We start from the raw sequence: 19709 nt of genomic DNA on the forward strand, positions 1-19709 counted from the left end.
GCCAGGAACCCACCATGTAGACTAGGCTGGCCCCCAACCCACAGAGATCTGCCTGCCTGTCTCCCACACTCTGGGATTAAAGGTGTGTACTACCTTGCTCTCACCTAATTTTTGAGAGGCACAAAAGTAATCCAAGAGTGGAAAGAATATCTCTATAATAGATTGCTCTGGCACAGCCAGACATCCACAGGTCCCAAATACACAACAATAACAAAAACCAAATGCCCCAGCCTCTCAACCCCAAACCACACATCTCATCCAAAATTAACATAGCTGTGGACAGAAGTCCAAAGTGTAAAACTTCCTGCAACAAAAAGAGAAAGAATCCTTGAGATCTAGGGTTGCAGAGTTCTTAGACACCACCCTCAAAGTACAATCTGTGAAAAGAAAAGCTGATAAATTGGACAGATCGAAACAAAGCTAGTTTTGCAAAAGATCCTGTTAAGACCTAGATGCCCTTCAACTGAAGAATGGATAAAGAAAATATGGTACATATACACAATGGAGTACTACTCAGCAGAGAAAAACAATGACATCATGAGGTTTGCAGGCAAATGGATGGATCTAGAAAAAATCATCCTGAGTGAGGTAACCCAGACTCAGAAGATCAAACACGGTATGTACTCACTCATAGGAGGATACTAGATGTAAAACAAAGATGACTAGACTGCTACACAACTCCAGGGAGGCTACCTAGAAAACGGGACCCTAGGAAAGACACAGGGATCACCCAATGACAGAGAAATGGATGAGATCTACATGAACAACCTGGACGACAGTGGGAGTAATGAAGGGCAAGGTTTGAGGGAAAGAAAGCTTAGGGGAGCAGGAGATCCCAGCTGGATCAAGAACAGAAAGGGAGAACAAGGAATAACAGACCATGATAAATGAAAACCACATAAGAACAGGAATAGGCAAGTGCTGGAGAGGTCCCCAGAAATCCACAATGATACATCCTCTGTAGACTGCTGGCAATGGTCGAGAGAAAGCCTGATCTGACCTAGTCTGGTGATCAGATGGCCAAACACCCTAACAGTCGTGCTGGAACTCTCATCCAATAACTGATGGAAGTGGATGCAGAGATCCTCAGCCAGGCCCCAGGTGGAGCTCCAGGTGTCCAACTGTCAAGAAAGAGGAAGGTCTGCAAGAGCATAAATTGTTGAATCCAAGATTGCAAAAAGCACAGGGACAAATAGCCAAACGAATGGAAGCACATGAATTATGAATCAAAGGCTGTAGAGCCCCCAGCTGGATCAGGCCCTCTGGATAAGTGAGACAATTGAATAGCTTGATCTGTTTGGGAGGCACCCAGTCTGTGGGACCAGGATCTGTCCTTAGTGCATGAGCTGGCTGTTTGGAACCTTGGGCTTACACAGGGACACTTTGCTCAGTCTGGAAGGAGGGGACTGGACCTGCCTGTACTGAATCCACCAGGTTTAAATGAATCCCCAGGGGTGCCTTGATCCTAGAGGACATGGGAATGGAGGGGAGGGGCTGGGGGGAAGGTGGGGGTGGGGGCGGGAGGGGGGAGGACAGGGGAACCCATGGCTGATATATAAAATTTAAAACACATAATAATAAAGGAAAAAAAAAAAGATCCTGTTAAGAGATTGCAAATAGCTGTAAGCCACATCCCCAACCAAAGCCAGCATCTACATTCCATAAAGAAAAGATTGGTCAACATCCCTGGTGACTGGGAAGAAAACGAGGCGAGAGGATAGTGAAATCCCTCTGGATGGCTGTCATGTGAGTAGTGGGTCTCAAACTCAGTTAGGTGCTGACTCTGGCCTCCAGCTTCTCCCAGCACACCTATCTGGAGTCCTGGCTCCTCTGGGCACTTCTCACCCGCACCCCCTACCCTAGACCTCTCCAGCCCCTCAACTGGGCTTCCCTTGCCCCAGCTAGTCTGAGTCCCTATAACAGCCATTTTGGCTTCCAGCTCTCTTGGCTCCCTCTCTTCTCTTCCTCTTCTCTCTCACCTCTCAGGGCCTGGTCTATTCTGCTGGCCATGTTCAGTCCGCACTCTTCCAGACACCTCTGGCTGTGTTCTCTCTCAGATCTGCAGTAAACCTTTTCCTCAGCCTTACCTAGGTGAACACCCACACAGGCCAGGCAGGGCTTCCCACCCATCCTTTCACCCTTGCCTGTCAGACACTGGGTTAACAAGCTGGTTGTATTTTGCCCGGGCATGGTGGTGGGGGGAGGGGGGAGCAGGCATCTTGGAATCTGGGACTTGCTGCGCTACATGCAGGAAAGTCAAATCAGACATAGTTCACTCCACCGGAGGCTCCCAGCTCTGCGTCATCACGGCTTCCTCTCCCGTTTCCCTGTTAGACAGTAGCCTAAAGGGCACAACTGTGTTTTGCTTTACAGGCTTGAGTGTTGGATGCTCAGTAAGTACATGGAGATAGACGGAACGAAGGAAGAAAGTCGAGTGACCATCACCCCGCCTTCAGGATTTCCTAACTACTTTTCGTCCTGTGCCGGCTTCTGAATGGACTGTGCCCTAGCTCTGATTTGTAGGGCTTCTCCCAGCACACCGTGAGCTGGCGCCGTGCGTGACTGTCCTATACGTCACACATAATCCAAGGTGTCGGAACCCAGATGTGAACGGGATGCAGTCGGCCTGGATTCAAGTCCCGACTCTCTGGGTTCCCAGCTCTGTGAGCTTGGACAAGCGGTTTTGATGTTTCCTACCTCAGTTTCTTCACCTAACATGGATTTAGGAGGAATTCAGGATCTAACCCCCGTTAGAGGGGCTGAAAGGCTCCCACAGTGGCCTGGAGCTGCCCAGGACTGCACATTCTGGAGGGAAAGCAGACAGCAGTTTCCAACATCTCTGAAGGTCAGGAGAGGGTATTCTGGGGTCAGGACACAGAGGGTGCAGGACACCACTGTCTGTACCTTACAAATGTCCTCTCTCACGAGTCCCCACTCGTTGCCACAGAAACCAGAAGGCCAGGCCCCTGAGGTCCTCTGGGCCCCTACCTACAATTATGCTTCTGCATGCCTTGTCATTGAGGGGGGCCAGGGGCTCTTGTGGGGATCCTGTTCAATGCTGAGTGCTTGAGGAAGCACTCTAATAATGATTTAAACACCTATTGTGATGAGTCCAAGTGTCCCTTGGTCCCTGTTGTTTATCGGTGCCCAGACCTGCCTCATGTCCTCATCTCCAGACCTCACGGCTACCTTCTTCCTGTGGTTGGGGGTCATAAACCAGGAAGCAGAATGTCCCTATACAAAATGGCTCCACTTTAAGCTCCTGTACTCTAACCTGAGAGACAGCAGGGGAAACAGAGCATGCTGGGTTCAAATCCAGTGCCGAACTCATCCTCATCACCACCCTTTGCTTTTTAAAATGGTTTATTTTTATTTCATATGCATTGATTATTGTTTTGCCTGCATGTATGTCTTTGTAAGGGTGTCAAATCACTCAGAGCAGTTGTGAGCTGTCATGTGGGTGCTGGGAATTGAACCCAAAACTTCTGGAAGAACAGTCAGTGCTCTTAACTGCTCTCCAGCCTCATCACCATCCTTTCTAGAGAGCTAACAAAACAGCCCCTTTGTCTGCAGATGCAGTGAGGTACACAGATTCACTTCCTCTGCTTCAGATACTCAACAGCCTGAAACACACACAAACACACAAAGGCATGCACCATACACACCCGGCATTCACACACACACACAGAACTCACCCACACAACACACATATACACAGAAATCACTCACATAACACACACACATACACACAGAACTCACACAACACACACAGAACTCACCACACACACACAGATATGAAATTAGAAAAAATAAAATACACCAGGCTGTTTCCCAAATGCTTGTAGTTTGGGTGTCTGGAAGAGGGAACAGAGAAGGTGGGTACAGAGTAAGGGCAAAGTCACCCGCTCTGAAGGAAAACTGGATCTGTGTCCAAGTCTAGACTTGACCTGTGACAGGCTGGGTGACCCCTGCCAGTGGCTCGTCCTTTGTCCACAGTGTTTCTCCTGGGTAAGGAGCACACAAGCCAGAGCTGAGAGATGGCAAAGGGTGATGTCTGAGGATGCCAACTGTCTCTGCCTGATGCTGAAGACTAGATTACCACAGCTTTCCTGCCAGGCCTGGATGGACCAAGGGAACGTGAAGAGCCAATGTCCAGAGTCCACTGAGCCACCACAGCCACCACAGAAGACACAGGGATTCGGCTGGAAGGTTAGCCAACAAGAGCTACGGTGGTATTGTTCTCAGTGGCCCGAAATGGCTTGTCCGCCATGGTGGCCTGGGCACTCTGTGTTTTCATTACCTAGGTGGGTGGGTCAATCAGCCCCGCTTGGACCTCCCAGGAGATCTATTTTTGTGTGGCAAACAAGGCCTAGACAAATCCAGGGGCAACCTACCAAGCCCCAGGCAGCACACCCACAGCTCCCACAGAAAGCCAATGTCTCATCCAGGATAGAGGCCTCCTGGAAGGGACAGTATGGGAACAGGCAAAGGCTGTCTGGGTGCTAGGGTAGGGGTGGGGCAGCAGGTCTGCAGGGAAAAGTATGTTAGAGAAGCAACCATACAGTCCTATGCCCCACAGTCCCCACAGACCCGGGGAAGCACACAACGCCCTGTTAGTCAAGGGTTGGGAGAGAGGAAGTGGGAAGGAACAGAGCAGGAAACAGAACTCTCTGGAGCTGCCTAGGGTCCACAGTTTACAGCTTCACCCACAGACTCCAGCAACCAGCTTGCCAGGGATATTCTACACTGAGGGCCCTTTCTGAGGGCAGCTCGTGTTTGCCAAAAATAACCGCCAGGTCAGAAATGCTTTCCACTCAGAGGCGGGGAGATGGAAAGTTCCAGAAGCCCCCCCTATGTAATGGGGCCTTTCACGGCTCACCCAACAGACCCTAGAAAACAGTAAACAACTGGCCAGATGTTTAGAAAGTACTACAGGATCCCCTTCAAGAGAGCTAAAGCTGGACTCCAGAGTGACATGCATCTACGTGTCTGTGTGGCTCAGAAGCGGCAACCTCAGAGAGAACCATCTCTGAGTCGTCACACGTTGGGGTTCCCCACTGAAACTCCGGCAGGGGAAATGACTCAGGAGTAAAGGCATGCACGCAAATGTGAAGATGAGTCCCCAGAACCCACTTAAAGGCCAGACACACAACAGTGCATACCTGTCATCCCGGAACTCCTATGGAAATGTGAGGCTGAGGCAAGGGAGTATCAGGAAGCTCAAGGGACAGCCTGCTAGCCTGGTGTTCAGTGGCAGGTCACAGGAAACCCCATAGTCAAACAAGGCGGAAGGTGAGGGCCAACACCCCTGGTTGTCCTATGACCTTCACATCATGTGCTATGGCACACATACACATACAACCACACATTATATATATATACACACACACACATCTATATACATGTGTATATATACACACATAGATAGATAGAAAGATAGATAGATAGATAGATAGATAGATAGATAGATAGATAGATAGATATGTAAGTTAAAGGGGGAAAATAACAAAGTGGAATATGTGGGACCTTTACATTTTTATTAATTAATTTGTGTGTGTGCAGGGGGAGGAGGGGCAAGTGTGTGAAGGCGGTCAGAGGACAGCTTGAGGGAGTTAGTTCCTTCATTCAGCAGGCTTGGCGGCAGATGTATTTACCAGCTGAGCCATCTCGCTTTTGGTGGGACCTTTCAGAGGTGGCTGGGGTGGAGGTGGGACTTAAGGCCTCACAAGCAAGTCATCCCATCATGAGTGGCTCATCCAAGTGTCTGTCTTACAAAACAAGCAGGTCGGCAGGTAGGAGCTACAGACACCAGGGGGCAGGCCTTCTCTGGGCCTCAGGAGTCACCTGTACCACAAAGGCTCACGTGAGCACCAGCTCACTGTTTCCAGGCTACCGTGCATAAGGCTTCTTCTCTCTGCCGCCTCTCAGGCAGGCTTACATGAAGGTCTTCACTCTTCTAAGCATGTGTTTCTGAATTGCCCTCTTCTGGCACCCCAAACACAGCCGCACAGTAACAGCAGCTCATCTACAAGTGTATGGGAACTGAATCCATCTGACTCAATAGGCCAAGAGCCTACTACGGAGACATTCAGAGATCAGGCCATTGGAATTCCTTCCAGGTTTGCGCCGTCACCTTCTGAAGCATTTTTCAAAGTTAAGGCTTTGGCAAATGCTGGGCCTTTTGTTCACGGCACCTAGCAGTTGAGGCGACCCAGCTGTCACTACCTCAGCAACACTAACAATGCTCATGGGTGACGTTCATTTTGCTGGGTAGTGACTGAGTCCCACCCTCTCACTGACAGTGCCGGCCGAGCCCTCCCAGACCCAGGGCTAAGGGAGTGGGCACCTGGCTGCACATACCGGGTTGTTATGCAATTTGATCAGAATAAGGAATGTGAAGGGATGTCAGAAGGAAAACATACAGGCAATATAAATCAGCAAGAGATGCAGGGAAATTGAAAAGGGGCAGTTGCCATGGAAACGAGAAAGGAGCAACACAGTCTACATGTCACAGTGTGCTTTTTCAGTCCAAAGAAAGTGTGGAATTCCTCCTACATGAGCTTGGCATCGCTGTGAGCGCTGGGTGGTTGGAGGCACAGGCAAGTTCAGGCGTCTGTGAAAGACCCTAATGGGAGAGAGGGCGAGACCCAGATGTTGGTACAATGCTTTGGTCTTTCAGCTTCCAGCTCATTACTGAACAAAGGTGATCCCTCTGCTAGTCTGCCAGGTACAAGCTCACATTTCACAGATGAGGGACCTGAGACAGAATCAAGTCAGAGGCGGCAGAGCTGGGATTCGAACCTAGACTGCTTGAGTCGGGACTGCAGGGGGATTCAATGTACTCAAAGCTGGCTTCGATAAAATGGGGATCTAAAACCAACTTGGGGAGGAAAGGGTTTATCTCAACTTACACTTCCAGGTAACAGTCCCTCACTGAGGGAAGTCAGGGCAGGGACCACCTAGAAACGCTGCTGACTGACCTGCTGAGTCTGTCTGGTTCAGCGAGCTTCAAGAACCATCTGCCCGGAGACACCACCCACAGTGGGCGGGGCCGTGCCACATCAATCATTTGCCAAGGCAGTGAGTGCCCCACAGACATACCCTGTGGCCAATCTAAACTCAGTTCAACTGTTCTCTAGTTTGTGTCCAGCTGACAATAAAAACCAAGCAGCGGTTACCCAGGGCGGGGACTGGGGTGAGGCAGGAGGAAGCGTGGCTCTCAGCAAAGGCAGCCAACATCTCGGTGTTCCAGTGCCTCAGGTGCAGCTCCTGCTCTCCCAGGCTGCTTTCCAGCCCTCTTTCCACCACCTTTGTCTGCCCTCATCAGGAGCCTCTAGCCTTCATTTCCAAAGGGTCCCCGGCATCATCTTGGGGTGCTGTTCTCTCAGGACTCCTCCTGGCTGAAGCTCTGACCTTTCTGGAACTCCTGGCTTGTGTCTGCTGGGCACCTCTGCCTAGCAGCTGTGTATTTGGGGCCAGAAAGCGGATGGCAAGCCCAACTGGTGGAGCTGGGCCCAATTACACACCCAAGACCTCAAGGGCTTGGGCCAAGGGTGGTTTAGGAGCAAGACCTGCTGTGTGTGGTACTGGAGCGAGATGAAGGTATAGAGCGAAGGGGGATGGCAGCGGCAGGTCCGCCAGGAAGTTAGAGCACCTCAGAGTGCAGGGAGCACAAAACGGGGCTGTGAATGGGATGTACAAGGCCGATGTGCAGCCCACGACACCTGCCTGTCAGATGCAGTGTAGCAAGGGGACTGAGGCTGGATTTTGGTGCCACAGGCCTGGCCTTTGTAACTTGGTGTACCACAAACTGACTAAAATCCTGAAGAAGTGACTCACACCTCCCCTCAGGGTGCTAAGGATCAAGCCAGCCAGCGTATGTCGACTGACCAGTGTCTGGCACGTGCCTCAGGGCACTCAGGGAGGTACTGATGGCAGCCCGCAGCTGTTCACGGTGAAAAGCAAATACATTTTGGGAAGACAAGAAGGCACAGAGATCTGTGACATGTCACCGCTGTCCACTCAATGGAAACCAGAGACTGCATTCACAGGGGCTGGGGAACAGACGAGGAGACTCTCCATGTGCACAGTGCCAGGACACCAGAATGTGATTTAATGATGTGGATGGCTGGTGTGAACAGCCAGTCGGAACTGGAAAAGGTAAATGACGAGCCATCACCCTGTAAGGGAACCCTCAGCTGGTACTGCCCAGGAGGTAGCATGGCACCACGGAGGCCACCACACAAATCCACGGGCCCACTCAGCCCTCTGCAGCGTCAAAGAAGCCCGAACCGTCACTCAATAAGAAGGCACATGCGAATTAACACTTTTTACTGTTTCACATTTTTTTCCCCAAAAAATTTGTAACAAAAATACATGGAATTGGAATTTGAGTTACAGAACATTGTGCGATTACAGAACATAAACAATGAAGACTATTCCTTCTCATGGGGCAGAATATAAACAATGAAGACTATTCCTTCTCATGGGGCAGAACACTCCATTCCACTAAGAGAATCATAACATGATTAGGCACAGTTAATCTACACTGTCGTTCTAATCGCAGAGACTGGCAGACTTGGGAGAAAAATCAAGAAATAAATAAATAAAACTGAACAGTTGACTCCCGGGGTCCCCGACCTTTCTCCTCTTCCTACTGTCTTCATATAAACTGACGGTGAGGACATGAGGGAGCCCTGTGGGGCAGCGGAGGTGCTGCTGGCTGGACACTAGGCAAACACGTTGCCTGAGGTGGCCCAGAAGTGTTCTGTGGCACCACTCAGTACTGCAGGGTCAGACGGGTAGAGGAGAGGGTAAAACAAGGCGCCACAGGACCAGGGCAGGCAGCCTGATGGCTGCTACAGTGGGAAGATGATGTGAACACAGTCCTCAGCCTGCGCGTTCACAGTCTCTTAACCCAGGAGCTAAAATCACGCTGTAAAAACACCAGCAGCAAGCTGCCAGAGTTCCACTGGGTTCATTCAATAGAAAAAGGAAAAACCATTTGGTTTTTCAATGAAAATCCTTCACATCCACCTGTGTTCAATAATAATAATAACTTATGTTATGAACAGCTTCCTTACAAAAGTAATTACCTCAGAAGATTTATGTGCTATGTCTGGAAAGAGCTACTGGCCTCTGAATGTATTCTCAGGGGACAGCAGCTTAGAACTAAATCCACCTCACAAAAACAAGAAGTTTAAAGCAAATTAAGCATTTTCCATTGTGAACAATCGCAGCTCACTCAGACCAATGGACAATAAACTGTATCAAGAAAGACATTTGCTGTTCATCAGCCTCTAGGCTGGCAACAATCTACAGTCCTGCAATGGCCATGCAATGGAGTTCAAGTAGGCAAGCCAAGCTGCATCTCCAGCATCTAAGCAGTTTCAGTGACATGCTCAGTGGGAAACTTGCAAAAAGTGGACCATGGTTTTTCTTGTTCTGGACATAAGACTTCACAGGGTGATCACTCTTTCTCGGGACAAACGTTTGTGGCTTTCATAAGCTGAATCATCCCCCTTCTTCACAGCACGACTATGTAGTCCAGCCACGACATGCTTTTAGACCAAAACTGATTGCTAACATTCCCTATCTCTAGTATCATTAACCCCATGGAGAAAAAAGAAAATAGAACTGACATCAGACAGCTGGAAAACAAGATTATACAAGCTAAAGGGGAGGTCGAGCTGAACAGTCCATCTGGCAGCTGCTCCATCACAGCCTACCACTCTGGGCTTGCGGCTGGTGACTTCATGGACGCATCTCCGATGCACTGCCGAATGTCTGTCTGAGTCTGTTAAGGTGACCCCAGTGTGATGCTGCAGCCTTCCACCTGCCTCCTCCTACCCACGAGATCCCAGGGACCTGGTGGCCTTAGGCCAGCATCTTGGATAGGTGCCGAGAGCCCGAGAGCCTTCCTGAACTTCCCCTGGATGTGGGCAAGGAAGCAAAGCAGATCTGTAGTCTTGGCGGCAGCATCCACACTGGGGCTTAACCTCAGCAGCCAGACTGGAGGATGTCTCCACCAGAACGCTTCGTCACCGACAACGTGGTGAATATCTGCAGGGAAGAGAAGAATTTTCAAACCTGTGAGCAAAGGAGTCCACAGACAGCAGCAGCAAATCATGGAAATGACTCAGGTGTCAGGGAGAATGGCCAGAACCAAAGGAGTGTGACCAGTTCTCCAGAGGTAACAGGAGGGACTGCATTAAAATGAGCAGTTTCGAGTGTGGACAAACACTCAGTGGTTAGGAAGTACTCACTACCCTTGCTTTCCACACGGAGAGCTAAGCCCAGCTCATACAGATTAAAACCATGGAAAGGACGCAGGCTACAGAAGGATGAGCTGGAGGGACTCAACAACCTCCTTCTGTTGTTCTGCAGTTCTTGTTGGTCCCACCCCCGCTTCCCTCTTCTTGTTTCCACAACAGTGCTCACGTCCTTGTTCTGTTCTGTAGCTCTGTGGTCACAGCCCAGAGTTGCAGCGAGACCCTACAGACCCCAGTCACCTTACAGGCGGCCCACCTTGATGCACAAACATCGCAGTGGCCAGGAAGCTCTGCTGAGTTCCACCTTCGCTTCCCGGTGTCGGGTGCCCAGTGCTGTTCTGTGAGTGGGCACTCGGATATGCGAATCTCCTGAACTGGAGCCTCCTCCAGTGACACTTTACTAGAAACACTGCGTGCCCATTGCTCAATTCCTCCCAGCTCCTCTCGGGCAAAAGTTTGTCTCACTACACCCTCTGCTTTTGTGAAGTCCTCGGGTTCATCAGGTCCCCTAATGCCTCCAGTCACAAAGGTTACACATCTAACAACATAGCAGACTGTTGCTAACCTCTCAGGATTTCCAATGTCGGCACAGCCTAGGGAGCTTTAAACCACAGCCAATAGGCTCGACCTGCCCCTCCGAGCACAGCCTCCTTAACTGAAGGCCACGGGGCATTTGGAGGTGTACCAGAGGAAGCAAACACGGACTGCATGATACCAAATAATACCTTCCCTGGTTCTCAAAAACTTGGTTCTTAGAACACTAACTTTATCCATTATTTGAGACAGTCGCCCAGACTGAGTTCCAGCTCACGGCGGTTTTCCTAACAGCATTCCGTGTACCACCTACGAACCACCATTACTAATCCAAGAAGAAAAGAACATGACATCAAGGCCATCCTGACACACGGACCAAAGCACCTGGGATCAACCAAGCAGCCTTTGAAGGGGTTTCTAACGCCGAGGAGGCCTTTGCTCTGGCTTAACCTTTGAGTGAGGCTCAGCCTTTTCCTATAAACCAACAGCAGCATCAAATTTCAGACCTGAGGACTTCCAGGCCAATTCCTAAAATATGAAAATTCACATTCAAAACCAGGCAACTGTAATGGGGATTCATCTTTGTGAGCAGGGATGTAAAGTCCCTTTTGTAACTACAGGAAAAAGTACATTCACACTGAATTGCGAGGCTCATTAGCACCCTTACACTCCACGCTGACACAGTGAGCCTGCCCAACTGTTTCCTTTGTTTAAAAAATGTGCATTACGGACGGGGACAATGTGTGATAATGAAAATAGCTGTTAGGATAACAGTACTGTGTACAATTTAAGACACCCTCAGACGAGGGCTTCCAGTCTTTATGATAGGAGGTAAGGAATGAGCAGAGAGTATATTTAAACAAACTCTTGGCTCCTGACACCTGCAAGCTTACATTTCGTTTTTGGGGTGTAGAAAGATTTAGAAAGAGGTTTGGAAAAGAACTAACCCATCGAGGGGTGGGAGCATTTAACAAAAAGAGCTGTTACTTCTTTTCCTGTGCTGGCAGAAGCCAGTCGTCACTGACAACAGGCCCATGGGAAGATGGGAGGGTCCATTTCCCAGAGATGTCAACTCCTGTACCACTGCTTTAGAACTCTTTCGAAATACCTGTGTGTGAAAAGTGACCGTGGAGGGCAGCACGCAGGACACCAGAGGAAGCTCTGGACACTTCCACTGGGACACTGGGGTCTCGCCCTGGCTTAGCTGTGCCCCTGGGTTCCCACCCTCTCTTTAGAATGGGAATGTACTGAATGTTCAAAACAAACAAAAATTCTTGATGCATTTAAGATAGGCCTGGTTATTTTGTTTTCTGGAAACAAGGTCTCACTGTGTGTAGCTTAAGCGGGGCTCAGCTCAGAATCCTTGTTTCCTTCCCTCACCCTGACGTAGCATGTGCTGCTGCAGCCAACCTCATTTAAGACATTAGACACTGTAAAAGGATCTTTCTGGGGTTGGGGATTTAGCTCAGTGGTAGAGCGCTTGCCTAGCAAGTACAGGGCCATGGGTTCCATCCTCAGCTCAAAAAAAAAAAAAAAAAATCTTTCTGGAAGCTTTCTGTGTTAGCTCCCCCGACACACACACACAAGTGAAGCTGCTTAGCTGGAATCACTCAGGCATTGCTGACACTCCAGGCACTGGGGCTTCTCCAAGATCTCCAGTCAGAACAAGAACGGATTCCTACAGAAATTCCAGAAGGAAACTGTATGGCCTAAAGATGAAGTGTTAAGTGGAGAATCTTCCGTGTCTGTAGTAACTACTCCTCTGGGGTAAATGGTACACAATGCTTGTCTTCTCCTGGGATCCTTCACGTGGCAGCAGGCAGAGTTCATTGAGTGTTTGCTGCGAGGCTACCAATGGCTCGGGTGCCCGGGCCATTTCAGAACTAACTTAGGACTGGTTTCTAATTTACCATGATTTCTATCTATGTCTATGGGCTGACATTTGCGAAATTCAACAAAACATATTAGGAGAATGAAATTCTAAAAGGCATGTCAACTAGGGCATGTAAACTGTCAAATGGCTCAAGTTTCTGACCCTTCTCTTTATTTCCAGCCCTTTCTGTCACAGGCCAGCAGCAACCATCCCGGGGCCCACTGGGCAGCACTCCAGATAGCAAGTGTCTGGACCCTGCCTCACAGCTACCTGAGTCAGCTCAGCCTTCAGCAGAGAAGATCCCTTGAGAGCCAAACTTCACACTTCTAGATCAAGACCCTTCCCCGTAAAAAAGACTTCTGCAGTTGGGAAAGCCTTGGATTTGCTGAAATTCTAATTTCTCATCAAGAAGGGTTCACAGCAAGGATAACAAAACAACAAACAACGTCTGGTCAAGCTGCTCCTTCCGGGTGGGAAGGTCCCGGGGAGAAGAGCCACCTGGTCAGCGGATATAGTGCCAAATGCTACGTCTACACTTTGTCACGACCTTTCTGTCGGGTCCACACCGGACAGTTCCTACTTTAGCACACTTTGCTGCAAGCCAAGCTGAAGAGCAGAGATGTGCCAGACTTCGCTGAGAAGCTGTTGCTGACCGAGATCACAGTTCAGACAACCGAGGGCCAAGTCCTTGTGACCTGTCCTCAGTGTCACTGTCTGTCACCAGGAGATGCTGCCCTCAACTTCCTGAGGAAAGGGATAGAAAAGCTAACCCAAGCGAGCACGGTGCCTGGCACACAGTAGTAGGCCCTCGTGCAGGCAGTGGGAGGTCATTGTCAGTGCCTCCACACTTCCAGACACCTTCCCTCTTCTCTTCCTTAACAGCCACGTTCTCCTCAGTTCACCTCCCACAGTGTAATGGAAGCAGGCTGGTGGAGGGAGGAGGCATGGCCAGAATCTATCTATCTATCTATCTACCTACCTATCTTTCTTTCTTTCTTCCCTCCCTCTCTCTCCCCCTCTCTCTCTCCTCTTTCCCTCGCTCTCTCCCTTTCTCTTTCTCTTTCTTTTTTTTTTGGTTTTTCGAGACAGTCTCTGTGTAGCTTTGCGCCTTTTCCTGGAACTCACTTGGTAGCCCAGGCTGGCCTCGAACTCTCAGAGATCCACCTGGCTCTGCTTCCTGGGTGCTGGGATTAAAGGTGTGCACCACCACCACCCGGCAGGGGATAGATTTCTGTTGTTTTCTTTTTTAAAAAAAATTTTATTATTTATTTTTATCACCTAAAAATTGTTTATGTGTATATGTGAGCAAATGCCAAGTGTGTGCAGGTGTCTAAGGTCCCCGGAGTGGTCACTGGTGGTTGTGAAGCCCCTGACATGGGTGCTGGGGACGAACTCAGGCTCTTTGCAAAAGGGGTCTAAACTCTTAACTGCCAGGTCATCTCGTCAGCCCGATTTCTGTCTTCTCACATAAGCCTATTCATGGTACTGCTAATATACTCTTAAAAACCAAAATTCACCAGCATCTTCCCCAGGCAGGCAGCCTGCCATTGCCCTGAATAAAAGATACGGCCAAAGAGTATTAACCAAAACCGGGTGGTAGTGGAGCACTCCTTCAATCCTGCTCAGGAGGCGGAGGCAGACAGATCTCTGAGTTTGAGGCCAGCCTGGTCTACAGAGTGAATTCCAGGACAGCCAGGGGTACACAGAGAAACCTTGTCCTGAAAAACCAAATAAACAAACAAATAAATAGTATTAATCTAGACCCTGAAGTCTTTATGGTTTTTGCAGATTAGGTTTTGGTTTTTGTAAATGACTCATGCCCCACTTTTCTGCGTGCCTGTTCAGAGAAACAGGTTAGCAGTTTAGTTTCCAGTCAGTCTGGAGGAGGACTCCATTCCTAATGACAGAGAGGCAGAGCAAGCAGAAGCTCGGTGTCGTGTCCCCACCCCCCCTGTGCTTTTGTTTGTTTTAAAGACAGGGTCTTTAGCCTATACTATTTTAAGATGTGTTACATTTGTGTGTGCTGTGGAACACTTGTTTAATGCTGCAGAGATGTGTTGCATTCTTTCATGTTGCATCTGTGAAGCTGCATTACTGTGCCTGTCTAAAACACCTGATGGTCTAATAAAGAGCTGAATGGCCAATAGTGAGGCAGGAGAGAGAAGCAGGCAGGGCTGGCAGCCAGAGAGAATTAATAGAAGGAGAAACCTGGGAAGAGAGATCTAGAAGCAAGAAAGATCAAGGAGCAAGGAAAGAAGAGAGGACACCAGGGGCCAGGGGCCAGGGGCCAGGCACCCAGGCACCCAGCCACAGAGTAAGAATGAAAGGAAGATATAGAAGTAAGAAAAGGAAAAAGCCCAAAGGCAAAAGGTAGATGGGATAATTTAAGAAAAGCTGGCAAGAAACAAGCTAAGCTAAAGCCAGGCATTTATGCGAGAGAATAAGCCTCTGTTGTGTGTACTATTTGGGAGCTGGGCGGTGGCCCCTACGAGAACAAAGCACCCAAAGAGTAAAAAACAAAACAAAACCCAACAACAGCCCATTCTGTGCACAAATTCACTTCGTAGCTGAGAATGACTTTGAACTTCTGAGTCTCCTGCTTCCAGTTTAGTACTAGGATCACAGGGGTATGCTGGGGATTGAACCAAGGGCGTTATGCATGCAGAGGCAAGCACTCCACCAAGTCACATCCAAGCCTTCTGTGTGTATCATATGTGTGTATGTCTCTGTGTGTTTGTGCACGATTGTGTGCGCATGCACACGTGTGGAGGCCAAAAGTCAACTTCAGATGTCTTCTGTGGCTTTCCACCTTATATTTTTAGACACTCTCTCACTGAACCTGCTTCCAGGATCCACCTGTCTCCCTTCCCTGAGCCTTTGACAACGCCACCCCACCTCCGTACTGGGGTCACAGAGGCATGCCACCACACCGGAGTGCACTTTACCCACTGAGCCATTTCCTCAGCCCCTCCCTTCCCACCTTCTCAGAGCTGACATTTCATATCTTCAACAAAGCGTTCAGTTGTACAAGCACAACTGGAAACGGAAACCAGCCAGTTATGAGCTGCAGAATATGATCCGGTAAGAACGCACGCGTATACGCGCGCGCGCACACACACACACACACACACACACACACACACACACACACATGCACGCACACAACATAAACCTAAACCACTGAGTTCTCCCACTTCACACTCGGCTTACGATCCCTACATAGGAATAGTATGCTAGCCTGGAGAGGCCGACAGTGAGCCAACACTGACACCCAGAGGCCCGCACCAGGCACTCTCCAGTTTCACTGACATCTGCTCGGTGTCTTACAAGCACCACGTCCCAGCATCACCCTCGGATACCCACAAGCTCAGAAGCAGACATCATCTTTAGCTTTGAGACTTTCCCAGATAACTAACATAGAAGGTAAATCATCACCATGGCAATACTTTAGGACATATAGGAATAACAGTTGTGAAAAGTTTTGTTATTGTTTTTTCTTCCTTTGAGACAGGGTCTCACTATGTAGCCCTGGCTAGCCTGGAGCTTGCTATGTAGACCAAGCTAGGCTTCAACCCACACAGCTCTAACTACCTCCGAGTCCCAAATACTGTAATTAAAGGTGTGTGCTGCCTGATCATGGATAAATTAAAGACTTAAGGCCAGTTTCTCTAAGCATTCTCAACAATTTTCTGTCTGTCTGCAAGGCAGAAGTCTCTAGTCTATAACAGCAGCGGTAAATATGAAAAAAGGGGAGCTCTACAAGGCGAGCCTCTGTGGAGGCAATATCAATCACTGCCACATGATCAGGTTCAGGAGCAGCGAGCCCGAGGCCTGCCGCTCTGAGTGGCAAATGCGGGCATGTGACTCACCTCCGCACAGACTGGGTGGATACCAATAGTGCTGTCCAGCTGCTGCTTGGTCATTCCACACTTGAGTGCAGCCGCGAAGCCCTGCGTCACTTCTCCAGCGTTCGGACCCAGTACATGAAAGCCCACGACCCGCTCCTAAGATGCAAAATAAAGTGATACAGGTAACTCGGTTCTCCCCTCTCTCCTCACAGCCTGGGGTACCTCCCCACAAAGTTCTAAGAAGCCCCTCACAGAAATGGCTGCCATGCACTGTTAAAGCCCCGCTGCGTGCTGTGGAGGGAACAGGAGCTCACACTAAGCAGGAGGAAAACACCGAAATCTAAATGCAACAGAGAATGGAAAAGCACAGTCCTCCAGGCTCTCTATCTGGGTGTCTCAGTGCCCGACAACTGATGGGTGATGACAGAGACTTAACGGAAGTCACTCAAGTTTCAAGATCCTTTAGCTAACATTCTGGCATACAAAAACAGCTCTGATATAGTCCACACCCTTCCACAGGCGCACAAAAGGGAAATACCTGCAAACTCTGAAATACCTGTGTGGGCATTTTTTATTTGGGAGAAAAATCTAAATCTCAAAGCCAGATTATCTCTGCCAAAAACAGAACTGTTATGCAGGTGCCTTTTCAGAGCTCACGGATTAGACTGGTCCACTCTGCTCAGAACAGACAGGCAACACGGCCACCAGCGACACGCTAACGTGCAGAGGCTTCATTAGAAACAGCCAAGGTCCCTCTGCTGCGGGTCTCCTTACACATCCTACATCAGAAACCAGAGGCTTGGTGTGTGGAGAAGGTGCACCCATGTGCTGTCACCCCTCCCCTCCACTACATGCTCTCTACAGTGCCAGCCACTGAGGATCAAAGTGGCCGCTTGCCTGGGGCTTGGAGTTTTCTTTGGGGGCAGGGGAGGGGGGTGTTCATTCTTTTAGGGAGCAAAGGACTTCACTGCTCTTCATTCACCACAGAAAAGTCCCAAGTGTCCCTCGACTTCCTTCACTCAAGTGTGCTCTGACCACCTGCAGAGGGGCCTGTACCAGGAACCAGAGTGGACAGCAAGGACCAGAGCCGAGAAGCCTGCCTCAGACGGTGCCCTGGACACTGCACCCAGGTGGAGTGCCAATGACACACTCTCATGGTGAGGACTGTATCAAGAGCTAAACGTCACCGTAGGAGCATCACCGCACTTACGTTGTCTTTAAGGTTACAGATTATTTTTGCATAACATTTGTTGTTGTCTCGGGATGGGACTGTCCACTCCAATGGCCAAAAGAAGCTGTGGTAAACCTGGGAAGACACAAACGCAGTGTGGACCGTTACCTTCAGCAGGCTGTCGTCAAGCCGTGGGTGTGCAGCCGCTTCAATAATTAGCGGTTATTTTATGAACAATACAGTTCATAAATAAATGTGACTTCATCAAAAGGCAAATAACTTGACTGTGGAGCACACCATTGTTTGGGACGCTAGCGGCCATCAAAGAACCAGCATTCATCTATGGTCTGTCCACCCGCCCCCCACCCCACCAATGTTGGGTTTATGTGAGTAGTGGGGATATGAGCTCTGATGCTTGCACACACAGACACATTCTTACATTATTTAGCTCCTAAATTCTTTTTGACAGACAGTCTAGCCTCAAATAGTAACTACAGAAATGGACAATATTCAGTAGTTTGAGCGGCACTGGTGGTCTGCCAGAGGACCAGGGCTCAGTTCCCCGCCATCGACCTGGCAGTTCACAACCATGTCTAACTCTCATTCCAAAGGGATCTGATGCCTTCTGGCCTTCAAGGTATACATGTGATACAGAGATACATGCAGGCAGAACACCCATACACATGGAACAAAAATAAATTGACCTTTAAAAAAAATAAATTAAAAAAAAATAATAAAAGGCTCACTAATCTATTTATAATTGTAGTTTTCTATACATTTGAAACCACCTTGAATTTTTGAAAAAAATAAAATAACATGAAAAGAAGGAAAAGGAGAACTCACTTCAATATTTTCTTCCCCAAATTTCTCAATAGCTTTTTCTTCTGACAGGCCACAACAGCCATACTCCAAAGGAGTAAATACAGTTGTAGGAACCTTTTCATAGTCACACTGTTTCAAATAGAGAAAAAAAAAAAGAATTAAGAGAAACAAAATGATGGCAGAAAACAGTCTCAGTAAGTGCCACACAAAACTCACTTTGACAGTGGAGCCCCCGTACAGCCTCTGGGCCAGCAATCTCCCCGCCTGGATGGCCACAGGCGTCAGCTCCAGCTTGCCCTCCAGAATGTCACCAATAGCATAGATGTAAGGCACGTTGGTCTGCTCTTCGTCTGTGACAGGTATCTTTCCAGTCCTGCAACCATCAACTGCACAATTAGTGAAGTTGTTAAAACTACATCCTCTTCCTCCCCACAAGAACCCGCTCTAATAGCTAAAAACAAACCCATGCTCAGGAATCAGAGCGCTCAGGGGAAATCTGGCCACTGCTTTAAAAATCAACTATGAAAAGTATTTTTAAAAATAAATTAAGGCCGGGCGGTGGTGGTACACACCTTTAATCCCAGCACTCGGGAGGCAGAGCCAGGCGGATCTCTGTGAGTTCGAGGACAGCCTGGGCTACCAAGTGAGCTCCAGGAAAGGCATAAAGCTACACAGAGAAACCCTGTCTCGAAAAACCAAAAAAAAAAAAAAAAAAAAAATTAAAAAACCCCTTTAACACAGTGGTCCTAAGGCAGCCCCATGCCCACCCACTGACTTGGCTGGGAGAAGAGCTTTCAGTGCTGAAGGTAATGCTCAGGACTCGGGACATGAACTTTAAAAAGCCAAGGCAGAGCGAAGCGTAAGTAACTGCGCCATGCCGCCTCCTTACTTCTCATTTATCTTCACGCCCACGGTCTCTAGGCCAATGGTTCTTGTACAAGGATCTCTTCCTACTGCCAGCAACACCTGAAAAAGTAACAAACTGTTAACAAAGATGCTGCGTAAACCACTTAACCCCAAACACGGAAAACACATTCCATAAAAAAATTCAAGAGTGTAAATGTATTAAAATCTTTTACTTTTTAAAGTCTTTTGAACAGATACAGCAAACTAACCTTGGCATTCCTTAAAAGAAAAGGAGCTGCTGTCTTATTTAAGCTAGACAAACTCAAAACAAGGAGCACAGTCCG

The 19709-nt window shown here is 48.8% G+C and overlaps 1 protein-coding gene across 5 annotated transcripts in view; it reads right to left on the reverse strand.

Annotated features, from left to right (window-relative positions):
• Nucleotides 1-8314: 8314 nt before the first annotated feature.
• Txnrd1 (thioredoxin reductase 1) overlaps nt 8315-19709 on the reverse strand; it is an 88572-nt gene continuing 77177 nt past the window's right edge. For all 5 annotated transcript variants that reach the window (XM_036169734.1, XM_036169732.1, XM_036169731.1 and 2 more), the window contains exons 9-14: nt 19409-19485; nt 18736-18892; nt 18541-18648; nt 17737-17832; nt 16548-16682; nt 8315-10062 (exon numbers count right to left, since the gene is read on the reverse strand). In XM_036169734.1, coding sequence (XP_036025627.1) covers nt 10000-10062; nt 16548-16682; nt 17737-17832; nt 18541-18648; nt 18736-18892; nt 19409-19485 — 636 coding nt within the window. In that variant the 3' untranslated portion in view covers nt 8315-9999. The remainder of the gene's footprint in view (nt 10063-16547; nt 16683-17736; nt 17833-18540; nt 18649-18735; nt 18893-19408; nt 19486-19709) is intronic.

Source organism: Onychomys torridus, chromosome 20 (assembly GCF_903995425.1).
Source record: "Onychomys torridus chromosome 20, mOncTor1.1, whole genome shotgun sequence".
In the NCBI taxonomy this organism is placed as follows: domain Eukaryota; kingdom Metazoa; phylum Chordata; class Mammalia; order Rodentia; family Cricetidae; genus Onychomys; species Onychomys torridus.